The 3810-nt window shown below is 39.8% G+C and overlaps 1 protein-coding gene across 1 annotated transcript; it reads right to left on the reverse strand.

Annotated features, from left to right (window-relative positions):
• Positions 1-2203: 2203 nt before the first annotated feature.
• Positions 2204-3118, reverse strand: Vmn1r176 (vomeronasal 1 receptor 176). Its single transcript, NM_001166721.1, has one exon. The coding sequence runs from the start codon at positions 3116-3118 to the stop codon at positions 2204-2206; it is 915 nt and encodes a 304-aa protein (NP_001160193.1).
• Between the last annotated feature and the right edge of the window lie 692 nt (positions 3119-3810).

The following is a 3810-nucleotide window of genomic DNA, read 5'->3' on the forward strand; positions in this document are numbered from 1 at the left end:
GGGAGAAGGGGGTTGGTAGCTGGGGATGTTCAGGACTAGGTATGGGAAGTTATAGAAGTGAGGGCCAGAAGGCTAAGATAATGAATGGAAATCAGCTTTTGAAATGGGATGGGGCTTGGGGGAGAATCTTTAGGTAGTGCCAGAGACCTAGGATTGGGAAGCCTCCCAAGAGTCTATGGGTTTAACTTTAACTGGTGCTACTAGTGGTGGGGATATAGATTCTGAAATAGCCATTTCCTGTAGCCAGGCCTGACTCACAGTGAAGTTATTAGAATACAGGTATACCCACAAAAATTATGACATGAAATTTGTCCTGTATAGGAGAAATTCAGAGACAAAGATGGACTAAAAATGAAGAGATGAGCCATCCAATAACTGACCCAACCTGAGACACATCCCATGGGCATGTACCAGTCTCTCACAATATTAATGATTCTTTGTTATGCTTACAGACAGGAGTCTAGCATAACTGTCTTCTGAGAGGATCCACCAAGCAGCTGACTGAAACTGATTCAGAGCCCCACAGCCAAAGATTGGCCTGAGCTTGAGGAGTCTCATGGAAGGGTTGTGAAAAGTATTGAGGCTCCTGAAAGGGAGAGGAACTCCACAGGAAAAGGAAGACCAACACAGTCAAGTAACCTGTATAATTGGTTTCTTGGAGAATGAAACACTAACCAAAGAGCATAAAGGGATTGAATCTAGGCCCCTCACACACATAAATAGCAAATGTGAAACTTGGCCTTAATATAGATCCCACCAACAACTGGAACAGGAGTGTGTTGCCTGCCTGTTTATTCTGTTTTTCTAACTGGGCTCTCTTGTGGGGCATCTTTAGGAAAACATGTGCCAAGTCCAGCACAGTCTTAATGTGCCAGGTTTGAGAGATACCAAGGAAAGGCCTTCAACTTCTCAAAGGAGATGGGGAGGGGTGATAGTGGGTTGGACTATATGAGAGGATACTAGCCAATGTGAAGCAGCAATGGGATGTAAATTGAGTAAATAAGGTAATAAATGGAAAAAAGAGAAAGAAAAAGAAAACTAGGAACTTAGATTGGATTTTCAGTGATAAAAAGCAAACCTTCATGGGAAAAGAAGCAAGACTTCCTTTGGCAAAGTAAATGAACCTGTATGCATGAGAAGCAAGTTTCATTGTATAGTATTTTTTTCTAAGTAGCATGCCAGCATTTGGGACTAATACATGTGGAAATAAGACACAAAATGCAGCATAATATATTATTTTTGTTCAGGTATTTTATTTTTTTCTAGGACAAGAACACATCTCCTATTTCTACTAAAATTAATGTCTGACAATTGACAATTAAATGTGGGTTATAAACCCCATAGATTTGAGATAAAAATGTCTGAAAATTCTTCAAATAAAATGAATTCTTTTGTTCGAGACAGCCACCTCATTAAAAGAAAAAAAAATCAAGAACGTGGACATTTGGATCATATTTGATCCTCCATCACATCAAAAATACAGCAAATACTTCTTGAAATAATTTGAATTTTTGTGATTACTGGCTTCCTTTATCATTTCTTATTTCCTTTCTCAAGGAGCAGAGAGTTGTGAAACAGTTCTTTGCATCACATACTCAAATTGGTATGCAGCTATAGTATGAGCAGCAACATATTACATGACACGCTAACCACCTCAAACTCCATAGTGCTCATGTTATGCTAGTGGGCTGTTTTGGTAATTCTCCAACCCAAATATGCCCTGTCAATGAAAGCACAACTGAATTTTAATATGAATACAAGCTGTGTACCTAGATTAGCCAGATCTACCACTACAGTACCATCCTCTCCATTTGAGACCCCTTATAATTTGTGGTTTCTCAAGGCCTTGTGCTTCTGCTCTGCTTTCCATCCACCATTTCCTGTGTCATCCTCTCTCTCTCTCTCCAACCCCTCCTTCTTCTCTCTCCCAACATTCAGCTCCATATTTCCTTCCCCTGCACACCACTAGCTCAAGCCTTTATTTTACCAATCAAGATAGGACTGTGGTTTACAGGAAATCACCTGAGTTCTGACTCATTATTTGTTCATAGCCCCTCCCCTATTTGTAACATCAAATTACAAATAGCACTAGGGCTATACTCAACAGTGGGTTAAAAAAGATGTTAAACATATTTCAAGAAAACAGAATATTGTTGGCTGTTAGGAGAGTTATAAAGAATGTTTGTCATTTGGACTGTCATTTTCAGCAGCCGAATAGCAGAGAACAAGGATCCTTAGGATCCCTAAAGATTAACAGTAATGGAGAAAAGGTAGGGAAGCTTACGGACAAAATTTCTTTGACACGTCTCAACCAGACCCGAGAGTCCACAAAAGAAATGTTACAGACTGTACAAATACAGTCTAGAAGATAACAGGTCACAAATGTGACCACCAGCAACAGGATGGTGTGGGATGCTCTAGTCTCAGCATGAACTCTGAGCTTCTGATTTGTGGATTGAATATGCTGCAGTCTTTGGTGGTGTCTGTTCAGGAGAATCACCATGGAGACACTGCTCCAGATGATGATGCTGATGAACACTGCATCATGGGCAAATGACAAGATGCGCATGCCTATACTGAAACCAGAGGTGGAGCAAACCCACTTGCTTTTAGAATTGCTATCATTATGTGTTTTCTGGGGACCACTGACTTTCATTGGAATGTGAGCATTATTTAAGACACTGAACAACCAACAACTATAACAAGTATACCTCAAAAAATTGGGGGCTCTTCCAGGGAGCATCACCCTACCCCAGGTACCAGGAGCAAGAGTGACAAACTGATAAGTGCTCAGAGAGCAGGTGGAGCACATGTTTGTACTTCGAGCCACCAGCCAAATGAAGTACCCAAGTTTACATTTTAGGTCAGTTGGGAACTCCCTTGGAATAAAAACTCTTATATTGTTTGGAAATGCAAAGAGGAGAATCAAGGTATTGCCCAAAGCTAAGTTGGCTAGAATGACTTTTATGGGTCTCTGTTGAGATCCATTCAAGAATGGAGATAAATTATGGACAAACAGAAAAATGTTGACTACAGTTCCAACCCCAACCTGGCAAAGCAAGAGGATCTGAAGAGTCACTTCCACTGTGGTTTTCACAGATTTATTCTGAGACAACATGGAGACAACTTCATTAGACAACGGAATAATGATCAGGTTGGCAGTGCTGTTTGACTCTTCTCAAATCCTGACCTTTACAATTGATTTGAAGTCTTTTATTCCCATAAAAAAAGGCAGCAGTACTTTATCTCAGTATGGTCATGTTGACTGGAAGCAGTGCATGAACATTGATCCAGAATATCAACTTCACAACTATTTTACTTTGTCTTTCCTCATGATGGATCTCTGTGTTTAATGCAACACTATTTCTGTTGGTCAACAACATGACACACAATTTAACACAGTATGGTCTCTGCATATTTATAAATGGACATTTATGAACAAGAGTGCAGTTTTGCTTGAGTAGAATTCAGCATTTTCCTCATGTTATAATAATGTATTAAGAAATACAAATTTGTTTTGGGGAATGTGGTTCTGGATCTAACACCATCTATTGACCTTTATGACACTTCTTTCCTGTATTTCCTGTCATTCATGCCAGCAAAGCATTCATACACACAAAATAAAATAAGTACATTTTAAAACATATAATACAGGGCTGGAGAGACGGCTCAGCAATTAAGGGCACTGGTTGCTGATCCAGAGGACCTTAGTTCACTTTCCACCACCCACATCACAGCTCTCAACTGTTAGTAAAACCAATTAATGGCATGTGGTACTTACTACCATACCTGCAGGCAAAACACAAATGA

This window comes from Mus musculus, chromosome 7, assembly GCF_000001635.26.
Source record: "Mus musculus strain C57BL/6J chromosome 7, GRCm38.p6 C57BL/6J".
Taxonomy (NCBI): Eukaryota; Metazoa; Chordata; class Mammalia; order Rodentia; family Muridae; genus Mus; species Mus musculus.